Below are 20,092 nucleotides of genomic sequence, written 5' to 3'. Positions count from 1 at the left end.
GAGGATGACATTTTTGCACATTCTTCTTTGAAAACTATCTCTGCTCAGTGATATTGGATGGAGACGTCTGTGAACAGCAATGTTCAAGTCTTGCCACAGATTCTCAGTGGTATTAAGGTCTGGACTGTGACTGGGCCATTCACACATATGAGTATACTTTGATCTAAACCATCCATAGTATCTCTGACAGGATGTTTAGGATCGTCACCCTGCTGGAAAAAGAACCTACACCCCAGTCTCAAGTCTTTTGCTCCCTCTAACAGGTTTTTCTCCAGGATTGCCATGCATTTGGTTCCATGTATCTTCACATCATCTCTGACCAGCTTCCCTGTCCCTGCTGAAGAAAAGCATCCCCACAGCATGATGCTGCCACCAACATGTTTGACGGTGGGGATGGTGTTTTCAGAATGATGGTTGTGCAGTGTTAGTTTTCTGCTACACATAGCACTTTGCATTTGGCCCAAAGAGTTCTACTTTGGCCTCATCTGACCAGAGCACCTTCTTCAGCAAACTAGCTGTGTCCCCTATACAGCATGTGGAAGAAGGTGCTCTCGAAGCAGAACACCTTCCAGCCAGACACTTTTTCAAAACACTGTATATAATGATTTACACACTTTAATCATTGTACATGTCTAAATTCCACATATTCTCCATTTCTTTCCAAATCTTTCAACCCAAAGATTTGAGAAAAAAAGATCACGCTAAGCTTGTGAATTTAGTTTATTTTGCAGGTACAGCAGAAAAGAGAGGCTCCATGGATGAAGACAGCGCGAGGCCCGTGCAGTAAAAGAGAACGTATTTACATTGTCTTTAGATATCACAATAACAAGGTCATGTCGTCTGTGGAGGCTTATATACAAAGAGGAGGGAGACACTAAAGAACACCAATTTTTACGATTGTCAGACAAGTGGAAGAAAAGACACAGTAATATCCTAATCAGGCAAAGGGCAGGTGAAATTGCGCAAACTGCAAATTATTTAGCGAGACAATCAGCATGTACCGAGCATAGGAGAAGTGAAGAGCGTACAAGCAACTCGTATCGCCTTCTAAGGCAGAACCCCAGCGAGACACAGTCCTAGCATACAAGCTATACACCTCTTTCCTACACACGGGTGAAGAATCACTTATATGCTAAACTTAATTAATATCAGTTCAGTAACTGGCAAGGACTACACCACTGCTATGGGAGGCATAACCTGACTCAGGGTAGCCGGGTGACTGGAGGATTGGTGCCCAGTTTCCTTTTAGATGATGGAATATTAGTGGCAACTGAGTACCACATTTGAAGGGCTGCTCCACTGTGAGTTCTCATATAGGACCTTCTCTGTATGCCCTTCAAATGGCCTCCATTGTATGTAGAGAAATGCTATACTTTAAAGGGGAACCTGTCAGTCCTACAGACTTGTTCACCATGTGTATGGCCCATGTGTTTGTATTCAATTCAATTTGTTTCTTGCTTTTGCAAGATTAGGGAGGTCTCCACCCCTCCCTTGTGGGCCTTGCACATAAAATGCCGTCCTCTACAGCGTGTCCACATGGACATTACCTGTTAGATCTGCTCATATAGGTAGTATACACATGATCAGTTTTTAAATACATCAGTTAGGGACTGCTCTGATCTGGGTTACCTTGATGTTGGTAGAGCGGCTTAGTATACATTTTTTGCAAAAAACGTGTCAACTAAATACCCTGTTTTTTATACGTTTGTGTTACTGTGTCCTTGTGTGTTTCAATTAATGCCTCCAGGTATATTATTCTCCTCAGCTGGAGACAAGGCTAGTCTGGCTCCGCCCTCAGCATTGCTGCAGGTGATTGACAGGTCTCTCCCTCTGAACACAAGATAGAGCTTCCTGTCAATCACCAGTTATGGGTGGGGCAGTATCGGACTAGTCTGGTCTTCAGCTGTGGTCCCCAGCCAGATTTTTAAAGTATATGTATATAAACACCAGAGTGTTTGAGAAAATAATATACCTGGCTGCGATTGGGCAGGCAGGCCACGATTCATGCTGGCCACGGTTTTGGTAGCATGAATCACCTGACAGGTTCCCTTTAAAGCAGGAGTGCACAGCGTCACAACATTGTGTGCACACCTGACTTGGACCTAAAGGCCAGGTCCACACGTCTACATAGGTCAGGTGCACACTGCCCGAAGCAGACGCTCAGTTACACTTTAATTGCAGCCCCCTGGCTTTCTTTGTCTGAGAGCATGGACAGCTAAAGGCTTGATTGTGACCAGTTCTGCTTTAAAGTGGTTATCCAGCAACATAAAAAGTTTATTGGTTGTTGTCTAATTTTTAATAACATTTTCTAATAATCTTTTATTCTGATTACTGCATTTTCCTCAGATTTCAGACCCCCCCTCTGTGGTCCAAGAAGCTCCTCCCGGAGATGTGATGATAAAGGCTGACTGTCTGGGTAACTTCAATAGCTTCGATACAGCTGATACTGAGACACAGGAGGTGGATGACTTAGCTAAAGAACTAAGTCTGACAGCTGGACTCCTTAATTACATTATTAAACGGGTATTCCCATCTCCAAGATCCTATTCCAATATGTAGAAGGTGTAATAATAATATTAGCAAATAACTCCAATTAGAAATGTAGTATAGTTCTTCTGATTCGCGATGTCACTTACCCCATGTGCAGGGCATTGCAGTAGCTTAGGTATCCATGGTTAAGACCACTCATATAGTGACAGTTAGTTAGCTGTTGGTGGTCGTAACCATGGATACCTAAGCTACTGCAATGCCCTTCACACGGGGAACATAATTTATCAGAAGAACTATACTACATTTCTAATTGGAGGTATTTGTTATTATTATTACACCTACTAATAGGATAGGATCATGGAGATAGGAATACTCCTTTAAATCAGAGATGGGAAGGAAGCGCTATGTCTGTACCAGAACACCAGTGGTAGAGCTTCAACGATCATCAAGGGAGTGGATCTGAAATCTGCCCATTGGTACAGTATTCAGAGTTAAAGGGAGTCTATCAGCACAAATTCACTGTTCAAAAAAAAGTACAGGAGCTGGGTGCACCCTTGGTGTGGCCAAATAGTTCCGTGCACATTCCCACCTACTTGTTTTCCAACTATCTCCACCCTTCTCTACCTCCTGTAGAGCCAGACCTATCAATCAAGGAAGAAGGGAGTTGAGATAAAGGCAGGAAAAGTAGGTGGGAAGGTACAGTGAACTGTTTGGTAACGCCAAGAGTGCGCCTCATACAGCACCTATGCTTTGTCTGAACAGTCATTTTCAGTCTGAGCACAGACTGCAAATGCACGGACTTGCCGCGGGTCTCCCAACTGGAGCATGACAATTTCATGTATTTCTATGAAGCTATCATGGTCAGGCCGGGAGAACCGCGGCCAGTCCGTGCATTATAGTCCAAGATCAGACCGATTTACACAGACGTCTGCATGAGCCTTAAATCATAGACGTCATTTTTTTTTTTATTTCACATTTTTGACTTGGACAACAACCAGAGAACCTGTTAACATCGCTGGACAAACCCTTGGAAAAAAAAGGACTTAGCAAACAAGTAAACGAGCAGCCAATAGTCTGGTCATCAATAGCTGAATACTGACATTTATTATTTATTTCTGAGTAAATATAGATAAATATTTTTTAAAAATTGCTAGCAAATGTCCTTAATTTGAGATGTGGAAAAAGCCTGTGTTTTACAAGCTACACAGTCACTTTGTCCCATGCATGTATCTGGAGACATATGTGATGTAAACTTTTACTACAAAAACAAGTGCGTGCAGGACACTTCCGGTTTGGTCCCAAAAGCTACAAATTGAAAGATATAAAGTGTGTAAACAGAGTAGAGTAATCGGGATTATTGAGATTTCTCCTTCGTATGCACCATACTTACACCTCCTGTATCCCGTGTGTTTCTACATGCATACATACATGCATATACTGTACATATGCAACCAGCTTTGGGATTATTGGATTACTATGTAGTGTATTATTAGGTGGGATTACAATATGTCTCAGTTATTATTAGTGGGAAAATATGGACTCAAAGTGAAGCTGCCATTTATATAATGATAGAAGAGCTTTCTGCGGGTCCATGGTACTACAAGAAAACACCATTATGGTTCTCGGTTTTGTCACATCAGGCAGAAGGGTATTTTTTTTCAATTATTATTTCGCTTTACACCCATGAACCAATTCAGTACCCCTTTGTTTGCTAATAATGCAGTTTTGTAAAGGTTCCCACTAATATAGCAACAAATGAGATTTAACCAATCAAGAGTGGGCCCTTTCTTTTTAGAGGCCCCATAAACGCCATAGGTCTGACTCTAGGTTCTCCAGAAAATTGTTCCCCATTGATAGTACGCAAATCAAAATCAAATAAAAAATGACCCCCTACTGGGACCCCCAGCGATCAGCTGTAATCTCTGGCAAAATAGTAAGTGTTCAATTTCCCTGCAGCGCTCCTAGGGGGGGGACTAGAGAATTACACAAATCAATGGTCTCAACTCTCCTATTAGTTTTTTGTGACTAGGGGCTACAATGTTTTTCCTAACCATAGAAACAAAAGGACTCCAGACCTCGTATTGACATTGCAATGGGGTCCTTCCTTCTTAGTGCCCAGTGAACTGAACATGCCACTTCTGTTAAGTATGCGTCACATATGGCGGTAATGTACAATAGAAAACAACATTGCCATACATATCTTACATCTAATGTTAATATATGGGAAAAACATGCTGGAACATTTTACATATAGATGTAAATGGTGATTGTCAGGTGAAATATGCAGAATGTTCATTTCCATGGTACATTATCTCCTGTTGTGTGCTGGCAGGATGGTATTAATTGGGCAGCACTTTCATGGTGGTGAAAGGAAAGTTATTGAGGCCGATGCCCCCTGCACTTTCTGTTGAATATGTAGTAATATGGAAAATACCTATCTGTAAGGCTCTACAGGACTCCACTATTTCCCCATATTTCATGTGAAAATATCATTTATTAGGGACTCGTGACAACTGAGAGCCCACATAGGAAAGGTGGCTGATTTGTGATTTCTCTTGTGTGACCAGGCTTGGACTGGCCCACAGTAGAACAGGAGAATCCTCCGGTGGGCCCCTGTGCAGGAGTGGGCCAACACCCTCTTATATGAGCAGTACTTGGCACTATATACTTGAATGACTATGTACAGACAGAGGCAGCATCTTATTCATGTAAGAATCTACCCAGTTCATTGTTATATAAATTTGTGATGGAGGATAATGTCACATGTAGCTGAAAAGTGGGGCCCTGGAGTTGGTTACTGGTGGGCTCTTGGCACCCCAGTCCAGCAATGTGTGTAACCCTCTCCATGGTATTTATTTTGCCTGGATGCAAATTGGGGGTAATTGTACCCAGTCCCCCCACCGTGCGTAAATTGATAGAAAGCAACAAAAATGCAAAATTCAATATATTAGTGTTTGCAATGTAAATATCTTGTAAAGAAGACTGGAATCCACTGATCCTGGCAATCAAAACCATATGTTGTCCTTCTGACCAGAGAACTACATGCTGAATGCCCTGACCAGAGAAGTGCATACCGAGCACCTGTAGGGCTTTATCCTGTATGAGAAGTCCAGCACTATCAATGGTACTTGTAGATGAGGAGTCCAGATTTTGCATTAGGGCCCCGGTCCCTAAGTTTACCATTAAAATAATATGCTTGATTTACATGCAGTTGATTGGCTGGGGGACGTTGGTCGTTCAGCTTCTGCTCCAACTTCCTGCTTGATAGGGGAGAGAGAGCTGCTCCATTCAGAGTCTGAACCATAACTGGTTCATATGGTGGCTGCAAAGAGCACACACATGAATTGCTAATGAATTAAAGAAAATAGCTGACACATTTGCATGGGGTTTAGATTAGTTTTCATGATCATTAGATGAGTCTTTTTTTAATTATTTTCAAGGGGCATTATTGTATTTATAACCCCTTATAGTTCCTGTATGTCTAAGTGCTATAACCAAAGTAATCTACCGCCATCACCATAAACATAGAAAGTATATAATAAACAATGCATCAAACAATAGGAATAAAAGGGTAACTGCTGCCCTACAGAATTCAGATAAGCATGTAGTACTGACTTATTGATTCGTATTATTGCGCCTTTTGTCAGGTCAGACTCTCGGCAGCACCTTCAACACTTTCACATGATTAAAATAAACACATTTCACTCATAAATACTCCAAAAATAAACTTAAAAAATAAAACTGCACAAAACCAGTTATGTTGTCGTAGATGGAGTCTGTAAAGAAGCCGTCTAAGATGATGACAATTATAAAAATGTTTTTTTGTTTTTGAGCTAAGTGAGTATCTGTCCCAAGAGTCAGTGGACATGCTATTCTGTATGAGCACAGACAGTACAAATCCCCTATAAAATACATGTCAGGACTTAGCATGCCCATTAAACTCTTGAGTCCATACTTAGCAGTAGTAGATGTAGCTCCCTTCACTGTCCCAGCCCGGAAAGCAAAGGAGCCGGTATAACTTATGTGACACAACAGTTTCATGAATCAGGAGATCAAGACTCAGCCTTCTCTTTTTCCTTCTTTTTTCCTTTCTTTAGGAACGATGGGGTGCGGAACTTCTTTTTCTTTTTGGAAGGTGATTTAGTGGGGGAACCTTCCGGAGAGGCATTGGGCACTGTCTCGTTTTTCCCCTTAGGGGTGTCAATGACTTTAGGAGGTGTCTCATCCTGAGGAGGTTGATCCTCTTCTTTGCCATTTAGCACCACAGCTGGTTGAACCTTTTCTTCTGTGGCTTCAGTAGATCCAGGGACAGACTCCTTCTCAGCTTCTTTACAAAAACACAAAGTGAATGATTACAAAGATTAATTCCAACCATTCCTGGATATTCTATTATTTACAGGCAAATTAGGGGCTCTTCAAACAGCTACATGACAACCAATATGGCAGTCACTACAGCTCCCACAAGGGCTATCATTAGTGTTGAGCGATACCTTCCGATATCAGGAAATATCGTATCGGATTGGATCGGGCCGATACCCAAAAAGTATCGGATATCGCCGATTCCGATACCGGAAACCAATGCAAGTCAATGGGACACAAATATCGGAATGAAAATAAACCCTTTCTTTCCTTGTAGGTTAATTCTACATGAAGTAAAACAACTAAGAATAATGTAGAATGACATGAAAAGCCGGCAATTCATCAGCGGCATACACCGGTACCCGACAATTTACAACAGAAAGAATAGAGCATCACACATAGATTAGATAGATAGAAACATGTCAGTCACATATATATGAAGTACAGTGACAGTGTTGCTTACTGTACTTGTCATTTAGTGTAAAGGATTTATTAAAAAAAATATTAGTGTTTTCGTGCACCGTCTCTTTAAAAAAGCCGGCCGGCAATTCAGCAGCGGTACCCGACAATTTATAACAGAAAGAATAGAGCTTCACACATAGATTAGATAGATAGAAACATGTCAGTCACATATATATGAAGTACAGTGACAGTGTTGCTTACTGTACTTGTCATTTAGTGTAAAGGATTTATTAAAAAAAATATTAGTATTTTCGTGCACCGTCTCTTTAAAAAAGCCGGCCGGCAATTCAGCATCTGTACCCGACAATTTAGAACAGAAAGAATAGAGAATCACACATAGATTAGATAGATAGAAACATGTCAGTCACATATATATGAAGTACAGTGACAGTGTTGCTTACTGTACTTGTCATTTAGTGTAAAGGATTTATTTAAAAAAATAATAGTGTTTTCATGCACCGTCTCTTTAAGAAAGCCGGCCGGCAATTCAGCATCTGTACCCGACAATTTAGAACAGAAAGAATAGAGAATCACACATAGATTAGATAGATAGAAACATGTCAGTCACATATATATGAAGTACAGTGACAGTGTTGATTACTGTACTTGTCATTTAGTGTTAAAATAAAGGATTTATTTAAAAAAAAAATTGGCGTGGGGTTCCCCTTAATTTTAGGCTCTAGCGGAGGTTAAGCAGACAGCTGGGGCAAATGTTTGAAGCCTGGGAAGGGGGTAATACCCACGGAGCTTCCCAGGCTACTAATATCAGCCCCCAGCTGAATACCTAGCCTTTACTAGCTATTAAAATGGGGGAACCCCCCCAAAAAAATAACGTGGGGTCCCCCCTAATTTAATAGCTAGCACAGGCTAGGCAGACAGCTGGGGGCTGATATTAATAGCCCAGGAAGGGTGCCATGAATATTGGCCCCCTCCCAGGCTAGAAACACCAGCCGTCAGCCGCCCCAGAAATGGCGCATCCATAGGATGCGCCAATTCTGGCACTTAGCCTCGCTCTTCCACGCTGCCCTGGTGCGGTGGCAGGGGGTAATAGGGTTGGGGTTGATGTCAGCTTATAATGCCAGCTGACATCAAGCCCAGGTTAGTAATGGAGAGGCGTCTATAAGACACCCCCATTACTAACCCCATAGTCAAAGTTAAAAGAAAACACAAACACCCAGAGTAAAGTCCTTTAATTGAAATAAAGACACAATTCTTTATTGTTCTAAATTAAACCATACTTACCATCACGCCCATTCCAGCTGAAGCCAACGATCTCCTGCAATAAAAGAAAAATAATAAAGCAACCTCATCCTTACCTTTCGATGGTTCCCAGGACAGCTCCAGCTCTGCTACATCGAGATGACAGGATGGACCGCAGCAGAAAGCTGCCATCCAGCCTGTCATCCCGCAGACACTGAGAAGGCAGGCATGCTTGCGCTCCTCAGTGTCTCTCTGTGACGTCATCCAGATGAGCCGAGTTCATGTCCAATGAACTCAGCTCACCTCATGCACGTCACTGACAGCGTGGGAAAGTTCTCCTGCACTCAGCGCTTCAGCGTGAGAATTCTCCCACGCTGTCAGTGACATACATGAGGTGAGGTCATGTCCAATGAACTCAGCTCACCTCATGCACGTCACTGACAGTGTGGGAAAATTCTCACGCTGAAGTGCTGAGTGCAGGAGAATTTTCCCACGCTGTCAGTGACGTACATGAGGTGAGCTGAGTTCATTGGACATGACCTCGGCTCATCTTTATGCCGTCACAGCCAGACATTGAGGAGCACAAGCATGCCTGTGCTTCTCAGTGTCTGCGGGATGACAGGATGGATGGCAGCGTTCTGCTGCGGTCCAGCCTGTCATCTCGATGTAGCAGAGCTGAAGCTGTCGTGGGAGCCATGGAAAGGTAAGGATGAGGTTGCTTTATTATTTTACTTTTATTGCAGGAGATCGTTGGCTTCAGCTGGAATGGGCGTGATGGTAAGTATGGTTTAATTTAGAACAATAAAGAATTGTGTGTTTATTTCAATTAAAGGACTTTTTTCTGGGTGTTGTGTTTTTTTAAATACTTTACTAGAAATTCATGGTGGTCATGTCTAATATTGGCGTGACCCCATGAATTTTGGGCTTAGGGCCAGCTGATAATACCAAGCTGGCCTTAACCCCTTTATTACCCAGTGAGCCACCGCACCAGGGCCCTGGATGAGTTGGGTACAGCGCCAGAAGATGGCGCTTCAATGAACGCGCCATTTTCTGGGGCGGCTGCGGACTGCAATTTGCAGCGGGGGTGGCCCAGAAAGCTTGGGTCTCCCTGCGCTGCGGATTCCAGCCCCCAGCTGCATAGTTGTATCTGGCTGGACACAAAAATAGGGCGAAGCTCCACGTATTTTTTTTTTTTAATTATTTCATGAAATTCATGAAATAATTAAGAAAAAAAGGGCTTCCCTATATTGTTGTGTCCAACCAGGTACAAATAGGCAGCTGGTGGTTGGGGGCAGCCCGTTCCTGCCTGCTGTACCTGGCTGGACACAAATATAGTGCGAAGCCCCACGTCAATTTTTTTTAAATCATTTCAGGAAATTCATGAAATAATTAAAAAAAATTGATGTGGGGCTTCGCCCTATATTTGTGTCCAGTCAGGTACAGCAGGCAGGAACGGGCTGCCCCCAACCACCAGCTGCCTATTTGTACCTGGCCGGACACAACAATATAGGGAAGGCCTTTTTTTCTTAATTATTCCATGAATTTCATGAATTAAAAAAAAAAAAACGTGGAGCTTCGCCCTATTTTTGTGTCCAGCCAGGTACAACTAGGCAGCTGGGGGCTGGAATCTGCAGCGCAGGGAGGCCCAAGCTTTCTGGGCCCCACCCGCTGCAAATTGCAGTCCGCAGCCGCCCCGGAAAATGGCGCGTTCATAGAAGCGCCATCTTCTGGCGCTGTACCCAACTCATCCAGGGCCCTGGTGCGGTGGCTCACTGGGTAATAAAGGGGTTAAGGCCAGCTTGGCATTATCAGCTGGCCCTAAGCCCGAAATTCATGGGGTCACGCCAATATTAGACATGACCACCATGAATTTCTAGTAAAGTATTTAAAAAAAACACAAACACCCAGAAAAAAGTCCTTTAATTGAAATAAACACACAATTCTTTATTGTTCTAAATTAAACCATACTTACCATCACGCCCATTCCAGCTGAAGCCAACGATCTCCTGCAATAAAAGAAAAATAATAAAGCAACCTCATCCTTACCTTTCCATGGCTCCCACGACAGCTTCAGCTCTGCTACATCGAGATGACAGGCTGGACCGCAGCAGAACGCTGCCATCCAGCCTATCATCCCGCAGACACTGAGAAGCGCAGGCATGCTTGCGCTCCTCAGTGTCTGGCTGTGACGGCATCCAGATGAGCCGAGGTCATGTCCAATGAACTCAGCTCACCTCATGCACGTCACTGACAGCGTGGGAAAATTCTCCTGCGCATGCGGTGAGCGTGAGAGACTCGGCTTATCGGGATGCCGTCACAGCCTGACACTGAGGAGCGCAAGCATGCCTGCGCTTCTCAGTGTCTGCGGGATGACAGGCTGGATGGCAACTTTCTGCTGCGATCCAGGCTGTCATCTCGATGAAGCAGAGCTGAAGCTGTCGTGGGAGCCATGGAAAGGTAAGGATGATGTTGCTTTATTATTTTACTTTTATTGCAGGAGATCGTTGGCTTCAGCTGGAATGGGCGTGATGGTAAGTATGGTTTAATTTAGAACAATAAAGAATTGTGTCTTTATTTCAATTAAAGGACTTTTTTCTGGGTGTTTGTGTTTTTTTTAAATACTTTACTAGAAATTCATGGCGGTCATGTCTAATATTGGCGTGACCCCATGAATTTCGGGCTTAGGGCCAGCTGATAATGCCAAGCTGGCCTTAACCCCTTTATTACCCAGTGAGCCACCGCACCAGGGCCCTGGATGAGTTGGGTACAGCGCCAGAAGATGGCGCTTCTATGAACGCGCCATTTTCCGGGGCGGCTGCGGACTGCAATTTGCAGCGGGTGGGGCCCAGAAAGCTTGGGCCTCCCTGCGCTGCGGATTCCAGCCCCCAGCTGCCTTGTTGTACCTGGCTGGACACAAAAATAGGGCGAAGCTCCACGCATTTTTTTTTTTTAATTATTTCATGAAATTCATGGAATAATTAAGAAAAAAAGGGCTTCCCTATATTGTTGTGTCCGGCTAGGTACAAATAGGCAGCTGGTGGTTGGGGGCAGCCCGTTCCTGCCTGCTGTACCTGGCTGGACACAAATATAGAGCGAAGCCCCACGTCAATTTTTTTTTAATTATTTCATGAATTTCCTGAAATAATTAAAAAAAATTGACGTGGGGCTTTGCACTATATTTGTGTCCAGCCAGGTACAGCAGGCAGGAACGGGCTGCCCCCAACCACCAGCTGCCTATTTGTACCTAGCCGGACACAACAATATAGGGAAGCCCTTTTTTTCTTAATTATTCCATGAATTTCATGAAATAATGAAAAAAAAAAAAAACGTGGAGCTTCTCCCTATTTTTGTGTCCAGCCAGGTACAACTAGGCAGCTGGGGGCTGGAATCCGCAGCGCAGGGAGGCCCAAGCTTTCTGCCCCCCTCCCCCCCCCCGCTGAAAATTGCAGTCCGCAGCCGCCCCGGAAAATGGCGCGTTCATAGAAGCTGGATGCTGTACCTGGCTGGCATACAAAAATATGGCGAAGCCCACGTCAAAAGTTTTGGGAAAAATTAATTAAAAAATAAATAATAATTTAGGGACTGCATCTTTATTAACTCCTCAAATGTCATTTAGTGTTAAAATAAAGGATTTATTTAAAAAAAAAATGGCGTGGGATCCCCCATAATTTTAGTCTCTAGCGGAGGTTAAGCAGACGGCTGGGGCAGATGTTTGAAGCCTGGGAAGGGGGTAAAACCCACGGAGCTTCCCAGGCTACTAATATCAGCCCCCAGCTGAATACCTAGCCTTTACTAGCTATTAAAATGGGGGACCCCCCCCAAAAAAATGACGTGGGGTCCCCCCTATTTTAATAGCTAGCAAAGGCTAGGCAGACAGCTGGGGCCTGATATTAATAGCCCAGGAAGGGTGCCATGAATAATGGCCCCCTCCCAGGCTAGAAACACCAGCCGTCAGCCGCCCCAGAAATGGCGCATCCGTAGGATGCGCCAATTCTGGCACTTAGCCTCGCTCTTCCACGCTGCCCTGGTGCGGTGGCAGGGGGTAATAGTGGTGGGGTTCATGTCAGCGCCAGCTGCCATGAAGCCCAGGTTAGTAATGATGGGCGTCTATAAGACACCCCCATTACTAACCTACAAAGTGTTAAAAAGAAAAAACACACTACACCCAGAAAAAAATAATTTATTTGAAATAAAACACACCATTTTATTTAATTCTTAGTTCACTAAAAATAATAGTTACCTGTCCACGTTCCTGTGCTGATCTCCCATGCACAGCTGTCACATCTGGAGATGGTGACAGCTGTGCATGGCTGCTGTAAGCTCACACTGCCGGGAACACGTCCGCTCCCGGCAGCGGGAGCCACTGACTGAGGTCACCGGAGTGCATTCAGGCAGCGCAGCTCCGGAGACCTCCTTTACGGCAGTGCTGTACCGTGGGAATTTCTCACGATACAGCAGGGCCGTAAAGCAGCTAACCGGAGCAGCGCTGCCTGAACTCCGGTGAACCCGCTTATGCAATGACGGGGCTGCTTTACGGCCCCGTCATTCTAGCGGCGGCAGCGGTTCAGAGCGGTCACATTCTATGTGGCTGCTCTGAACTGGAGATCTTCGTGGGACACTCGTGGACTACTCCGGAGGGGTAAGGATAAGGTTGTGGTTTATTATTTTATATTTTATTACAGGAGATCGATGGCTTCGGGGAATTAGGTGTCTAGGTGAGTATAGGTGTAGTTTTTTATTTTTTACTTTATTTTAGGTGGCGATCGGCGGGGACAGGTAATGTATGAACTAATTTATTGTAGGTAACCACTGGCCACCAATGACATGTATTTAACATTTATTGGGGACACAGTAGGGCAATTTAAATAGCAGGATCAGACTGATGGGAACTACTGCTCCCATCGAGCTGATCCTGCTGGCAGGAGTGGACGGGGGACAGACATAGGCCGATGGGAGTAGTAGTGTCACATCGGCCTATGTCTGCCTGCACGCACAGACACCCGCACAAACATCGCACAGACACCCCGCACACAGACACCCCGCACACAGACACCCCGCACACACACTAATCATGACGGTCTGATGGTCTGTGAGGTGTGGCTGACCTGTGCGGTCGTGGGAAAGTTCATGTGAGTTCATGCAGTCAAGCATGAACTCACATGAACCCTCTGAGGGCACCGCGGCTACTTCAAATGAACAGCTGATCAGCATCACCTGATACCTCAGCTGTTCATTTGAAATAACCGGCGGGAAAGCGCAGCACAGAACGGGAAAGCCGGCGGTGAAGTCTTTTCACTGCCGGCTTCCCCGCCCGGGTCCTTCGCTCCTTGGTGCTGCGCTCCCTGCCCGGTCCTAACTTACGATCGGGATGGGAGGTGGCGAGGGGAGCGGAGGATCGGGGTGGGAGGCTGCGGGGAAGCAGTATGGGGTTGTGTGATTGTTTAAAAGCCGGCGGCTTTTTACCGCGCGCCGGCTTTTAAACAATCAGGAGAATTCTCCCCCGCTGGGATGGCATTCTGATGACAGGCTGGATCGCGCTGCCATCCAGCTTGTCATCCTTCACAGACACTGCAGAGCGCAGGCATTATGGGAACTTCCGATTCCGGTATTCGATATTGTAAAAGTATCGGAATTAAGTATCGGAATTCCGATACTGTGAATATCGGCCGATACCCGATATTACAGTATCGGAATGCTCAACACTAGCTATCATATGTTCTCAAATCATGAATGGAAAATCTACCCAGTTGTTCAGCGATACTAGAGCAGAGGATGTAGTACTACATAATTAGCCATGCTTACCAGGAAAGCAGTGTGGCGGCCCCAATAGATTAGTTGTCATCCAAGTTTACCCCCCAAAAATTTGTCCAACAAATTATTGAATATGACTAGTAACTTAAAGTGTTCCTGTTGTTTCCGGTGAATTTTAAGAAGCTGTCATGTGTGAGTAAATGAGGAATAACACTATTTTTGACTTGTAGCTTGCATTTTTCACCAATTGTCTCTGGCCTAGTGGGTAAAAGGCTGGTTGGTATGATGTCTTCCATATACAGAACATACAAACATGGGGGATTCCAGCTCCCTTGTCTCTATGTAGCACGTGAAACAAAGTAGCATGGCGGACATTAAACAGCAGTACTGAGCTGCGTGGTTGTGAATTTAGCACTGGAGTGGGATAAACACTTACTGGAAAGCAGCAGCACTTTGTGTAAGTCTATGCCTCTCACTTTGCACTTATACACTGCTGAGCCGGCTGTCAGTCAGTGCGGGGCGTGGTTACACCCAATGCTCACTATGTACTGATTGGTGACTGAAGCCGCGCCGTCCTCTATGACTGAAAGCATAAGGCTGCCGGGAGGAATAAAGTTAATTTCCTCTTGGTAGTCAGGCTTTCAGTACAGCGGCTGCTCAGATCTGCAGAGTGACCCCACAGAGAGTTTGGGACATGACAGGTTCCCTTTAATTTGCATCACTTTCAGTGGCGTGGTCTACTACTCTGTTACTGTGGATTCACCTGAATCCATCCACTGAGCACCTACTAGGATTCTCTAGTGCCAACCATATTTTCATTTTAAATACACCCGCTCAAAAAAATAAAGGGAACACTCAAATAACACATCCTAGATCTGAATGAATGAAATATTCTCATTGAATACTTTGTTCTGTACAAAGTTGAATGTGCTGACAACAAAATCACACAAAAATCATCAATGGAAATCAAATTTATTAACCAATGGAGGCCTGGATTTGGAGTCACCCCCAAAATTAAAGTGGAAAGACACACTGCAGGCTGATCCAACTTTGATGTAATGTCCTTAAAACAAGTCAAAATGAGGCTCAGTATTGTGTGTGGCCTCCACGTGCCTGTATGACCTCCCTACAACGCCTGGGCATGCTCCTGATGAGGTTGTGGATGGTCTCCTGTGGGATCTTCTCCCAGACCTGGAATAAAGCATCCGCCAACTCCTGGACAGTCTGGTGGAAAGTGACGTGGGTGGATGGAGCGAGACATGATGTGCCAGATGGAGGGGGCCGTAGGAGGGCAACAACCCAGCAGCAGGACCGCTACCTCCGCCTTTGTGGAAGGAGGAACAGAAGGAGCACTGCCAGAGCCCTGCAAAATGATCTCCAGCAGGCCACAAATGTGCATGTGTCTGCACAAACGGTTAGAAACCAACTCCATGAGGGTGGTATGAGGGCCCGACGTCCACAGATGGGGGTTGTGCTCACAGCAGGACACTTGGCATTTGCCACAGAACACCAGGATTGGCAATGTCGCCACTGGCGCCCTGTGCTCTTCACAGATGAAAGCAGGTTCACACTGAGCATATGTGACAGACGTGACAGAGTCTGGAGACGCCGTGGAGAGCGATCTGCTGCCTGCAACATCCTCCAGCATGACCGGTTTGGCAGTGGGTCAGTAATGGTGTGGGGTGGCATTTCTTTGGAGGGCTGCACAGCCCTCCATGTGCTCGCCAGAGGTAGAGTGACTGCCATTAGGTACCAATATGAGATCCTCAGACCTCTTGTGAGACTATATGCTGGTACAGTTGGCCCTGGGTTCCTCCTAATGCAGGACAATGCCAGACCTCATGTGGCTGGAGTGTGTCAGCAGGTCCTGCAAGATGGAGGCATTGAAGCTATGGACTGGCCCGCCCGTTCCCCAGACCTGAATCCGATTGAGCACATCTGGGACATCATGTTTCGCTCCATCCACCGTCACGTTGCACCACAGACTGTCCAGGAGTTGGCGGATGCTTTAGTCCAGGTCTGGGAGGAGATCCCACCACAGGAGACCATCCGCAACCTCATCAGGAGCATGCCCAGGCGTTGTAGGGAGGTCATACAGGCACGTGGAGGCCACACACAATACTGAGCCTCATTTCGACTAGTTTTAAAGGACATTACATCAAAGTTGTACAGAACAAAATATTCAATGAGAATATTTCATTCATTCAGATCAAGGATGTGTTATTTGAGTGTTCCCTTTATTTTCTTGAACAGTGTATATCATATCTTTTAATAAAGTGTCCCCATGATAACATTTAATGGGGACAGTGAAGCTGCAGACAGGAGCCTGTCAGTTTTTATATCATTATGTGTAATAAAGTGACTTTTGGTTGCTCATCTTTACATTCTCATGAGCTGTCAGATGTCCCAGAATGTTTTTCTCTGGTTCCTTATCTAGGTAATAATCAATAAGACATCTCACATCAGTCACAGGCATAAATGTGATTTTTTTTTTTTAACCACGGCCATCTGATAATAGTCCACATCACCAAATAGCAGCATTCACTCTTGGGCTATCTGCCTGCTGTTCTGGATGTTCCTGCCACAACCCTACTCTTTGAAGATGCCATCAAAATGCGCTGCAGTAAAAGATTTCATACAGGCTTCCATAAAACTGCTTTTTGTTGACATTACATTCTGATACTAAGTTTTCAGCACTGAACCATTGCAGCGCTCAATCGCCAATCCAGAAACCCCTCGTGTATATCAGCAACTCTATGGCAGAATTTCCACATTGCAATTGAACAACTAAGCTGTTAATAAATAGTACCTGCATTCTTCAGACACTGCTTCCATGGTAGAAAGCTTTTCTCAATATTTTGCCACATAATTGACAGTTAGATTTCTATTCTATGGTGACCAGCACTAACTGAGATAAACCCTCCAGACCATCATTCCCTCCTCCACCAAGCTCCAATAGTCCTACATATTTAATTAGGAATTGTTTCCCTGGTTTCTACCATACTTAGATAGGCCCATGAGTGTGCAAGGTTATAAAGCATGGTCATGATCAGGCCGGAGAATGGGTTTCCACCACTACCAAGTGCTTGGTGCTTTACACTATTCCAGCAGCTGCTTGGCATTGAGCTTGGTGATCTCACAGTTCTTGGAAGATGCTTGGTTAGGTGAGCCAAATTCATGAATCTGATGATGAACAGAGTTCCTGCTACTTTCAGCTGCATTCTGAAATTGGCTGTGAATTTAGCATTCACTGTTGTGTGAGTTTGTATGGTCACCACCTGAGAGTGAGCTGACATTGCCCAGAGCTATGGACACTTTACAATAAAGACATTTAGAGATAATCGGCCTATAGCAGAAATTTGACACAGTAACATGTTACAAAGGTGGCATCTTACAGATAAAGCACAAAATGACTGTGCAAACCAAGCACATGTGCTCAGTGCATCCTTGGCATTGCCAAATAGTTCAGTGGATCTTCCCACCTACTTGGTGGAGCCATAGGAGGGTGGAGATACATGCAAAACAATTAGGTGGGAAGGTGCGATGTGAAAGGAACACAGAGAGCCTGTGCTTAGTTTGAACAGTCATTTTCTGATGACAATAAAGATCAAAAGAATGTAGCTCCTCCGCTGTGTCATTTTTAGGATTCGTTTCAGTGATGAAGCTTTGAGACTGGCCGAAACGCAGACTTTTAAAATCTATATGCTAAAATAAAAAAGACAGCATTGAAAATACGCGAGTCCCAGGATTCTTTTGATTTTCATTGTTTGATGCACCATTGAAACAGCGGATTGCTGATTATTCTAAATTACAGATTGTATTCTGGCACACTCCCTTTAAACAGAGTGCACTTTATAGTCCCTCTAAAGTCCAGAACGCATTAACATCACAGACCGATCGCTATTTCTCATAGTTCTTCCTATGACATGTTAGTAGTTTTAACCACGGCCGTGGAGTTGGAGTCGTGGAATCGGTGTCCATTTTGGTGGAATCGGAGTTGGTATAAAATGGACCGACCCCAACTCCTAAAATATATAATAATTTGGGTACAGTTCAGTGCAGTTTGTGGGGAATACTTTATTAGAATTTGGGAAAGTTATGAAATGTCCTATAAATGTCTGTCCTATTCCTGATCTAAGGGTCTAGACTTTTAGCTGAGATGAATCTGGGCTACAGTAAATTTATCACTTAAACATGAGCCATGTATGAGGGAGTCGGTGTCGTGGAAAATTGAGGAGACGGAGTTGGAGTTGGAGTCGGGGGTTTGGCTTACCAACTCCACAGCCGTGGGTTTAACAATGGATGTACACTTTAAAGGGGTTGTCCGATCTTATATTACAAGTCTGCCATCACATAAATTACAAGTCTGTAGATTTGAGAATCCTCACATTGCACGCTGTGAGAATTCTCCGGTGCCAGGAATGGATGGTCATGGGACCGCAAGTATGCGTTTTGCATAATCCCAGCCACAATCAGACTAGATGTGTGCGACCTCGCTCAATGCAAGTGAATTTAGTGAGTCTAGAAATTGTCTAGTTAGAATGGGGCCGGCAGTATGCAAATCACACGACCGCCCGCTCCCGCCGCCGGCACCGGAGAACCCTCACAGCCCGTGCAATGTGAGGATTAACAAGTCTGCAGTCACATAGAGGGACTGCACACTTGTAGCTTAAGACCGGACAACCCTTCTAAGCTACATCACAGCTCATCGCCAGCTGGGATCTTTAACTTTAATTCACCATGGAAGATGTCACTGTCACTAGGACATCAGACCACGTCACAGTATATGGCATATACACTACCACAGGGCGACAGAGTGGAGAAATGAACCAGAAAGGTTTCCACATGTAGGACTACGAGGAGCACAGTAGAATTTTGAATGCGGATCAGGATATATGTAGACATAAAGTAACTTACTTTTAACCCTGGAAAAATGAAGCAAAATACATGTAAAATTGTAACTGTAAAGTGATGTTAGGATTCACTGCCGCTACACACAAAAAAAAACACCCACAATTTCAAGCTCTATTTTCAAAGCAAGCAGCTAGAAATATACACACCATGGCTCCCAGTTAATAAGTTATTTCTGCACTGGTTAGTTCAAAGGGAATGCATTAGTCGTTTGGTGCCTGTGGCATTAGACATCACATCATAACAACATGCATTTTAGGAGGGTCCTGTCGCAAGAAAATTTAATGGAAATACTGTTCTTCAACTTACAAGTGGAAAGGATTTTGAGTATAGTCATGGGGTGATGTGCTGTTAGAAAGGGGCTGATATACCAAAAAAGAATTTGGGTACCATGCAATAAATATATTTTCAGTGTGGTAATTAGAGAATTGGATCTGATTCATAAACTAAAAAGGAGATAGAGAGATAGAAATCGATTTTTTTCTATATTGATGTGTCACATACTTTTCTAATATGCAAATTGTCTCTACAGAGAGGAAGATGACTTGAACTCTAGCGCCCCCTATTGGAAGTAGTGAATCTAAAAGTCAATATTGACCCTTTAACGAGCCTTACCACTTGGCTTAGGATGAAACCAAACCAAGCACTCTATCTGCAGATGTGTGTTTTGGGGTGTTTGCCCCTCACCAGTGCAAAGCAGGAGGTCTGATTTGGCTGGATGAGAGACCTCTGACAAGAGTCTAAGGGGTAATGTCTGCATTGTGTAGAGTGCCAAGTCAGCATAAGGAGACTTATAGGCCATGTAATGCTCCCCTGGGAATTTATTTTAGGAATTTAAATATTCAAATTGACTTTTTTCAGAGAGGAAGAGGACTTGAACTCTAATGCCACCTATTATAAGTAGCAATCCTAAATCTCA

General features: G+C 44.4%; 1 protein-coding gene across 4 annotated transcripts in view; it reads right to left on the bottom strand.

Annotated features, from left to right (window-relative positions):
- Nucleotides 1-702: 702 nt before the first annotated feature.
- Nucleotides 703-20,092, bottom strand: part of ADD2 (adducin 2) — a 311,888-nt gene continuing 292,498 nt past the window's right edge. For 3 of the 4 annotated variants that reach the window (XM_073653585.1, XM_073653587.1, XM_073653586.1), the window contains one exon: nucleotides 703-6,817. In XM_073653585.1, the coding sequence (XP_073509686.1) occupies nucleotides 6,543-6,817 (275 nt within the window). In that variant the 3' untranslated portion in view covers nucleotides 703-6,542. The remainder of the gene's footprint in view (nucleotides 6,818-20,092) is intronic. The other variant, XM_073653588.1, reaches the window with a different exon arrangement.

Source organism: Phyllobates terribilis, unplaced genomic scaffold (assembly GCF_046119375.1).
Source record: "Phyllobates terribilis strain yellow unplaced genomic scaffold, ASM4611937v1 Scaffold_11__3_contigs__length_659146591, whole genome shotgun sequence".
Taxonomy (NCBI): domain Eukaryota; kingdom Metazoa; phylum Chordata; class Amphibia; order Anura; family Dendrobatidae; genus Phyllobates; species Phyllobates terribilis.
This window is presented reverse-complemented; position numbering and strand designations above follow the sequence as displayed.